The sequence below is a fragment of the Pterocles gutturalis genome, unplaced genomic scaffold (assembly GCF_000699245.1).
Source record: "Pterocles gutturalis isolate BGI_N339 unplaced genomic scaffold, ASM69924v1 scaffold18014, whole genome shotgun sequence".
In the NCBI taxonomy this organism is placed as follows: Eukaryota; Metazoa; Chordata; class Aves; order Pterocliformes; family Pteroclidae; genus Pterocles; species Pterocles gutturalis.
In genome coordinates, this window is record NW_010128593.1 from 19418 (window position 1) to 20026 (window position 609).

A 609-nucleotide genomic window follows, 5' to 3' on the forward strand; every position below is an offset into this window, starting at 1 on the left:
ACAGATCCAGCGGTAGATCTCACTAAGCGTCATCTTCTTGGCAGGTGATGAGTTGATGGCATATGTGATCAAAGTGGCATAGCTGTAACGTGGCTTCCCATCTTGGTGCACTGCAGCCTCATCCTTACTCAGGGTGGCATTGGGATCTGTCGGTGAGCCTGGGGGACACTTTCGGGCAGCCCCTGGAGGTCCTGCTTGTGAGGAACCACCTAATTTTTCAATAGTAGCCCTTAAAGTAAGCTGTGGGAGCCAGTCTATGGAAGTGAGGCTGCTTTCCAGGTCAGAGGCCATGATGCTAGAAGCAGGAGTATCTGTGAGGAGAAAGGAGCAGAAAGGGAACACCTGAGATATAAACAAAGTGAACTCCAAGAACAGAAACATCCATTTGCATTCCTCCTCTGCTTCTCCCCCTATCACAAATACCTGTGTGAAGATCATCCTATTTCATATACCTTATTCAGAGCCAGACATAATAATCCAGAAAGGCCTAGGACTGTGACTGTGTCTCTCGGAGGACCATGCTTGCTGACAGTAGCTGGGACAGTGCTGATGGTAACATTGCCAGGATAGTCTTACACACAGCATCCCAACTGTTTCCAGGTAAAGAAC

At 48.4% G+C, this 609-nt stretch overlaps 1 protein-coding gene across 1 annotated transcript in view; it reads right to left on the reverse strand.

Annotated features, from left to right (window-relative positions):
• Positions 1-291, reverse strand: part of LOC104466310 (forkhead box protein J2-like) — a 9245-nt gene extending 8954 nt beyond the window's left edge. The window contains 1 exon segment of the mRNA XM_010079687.1: positions 1-291. This exon segment is cut by the window's left edge and continues 21 nt beyond it. Within this exon segment, the coding sequence (XP_010077989.1) occupies positions 1-291 (291 nt within the window).
• Between the last annotated feature and the right edge of the window lie 318 nt (positions 292-609).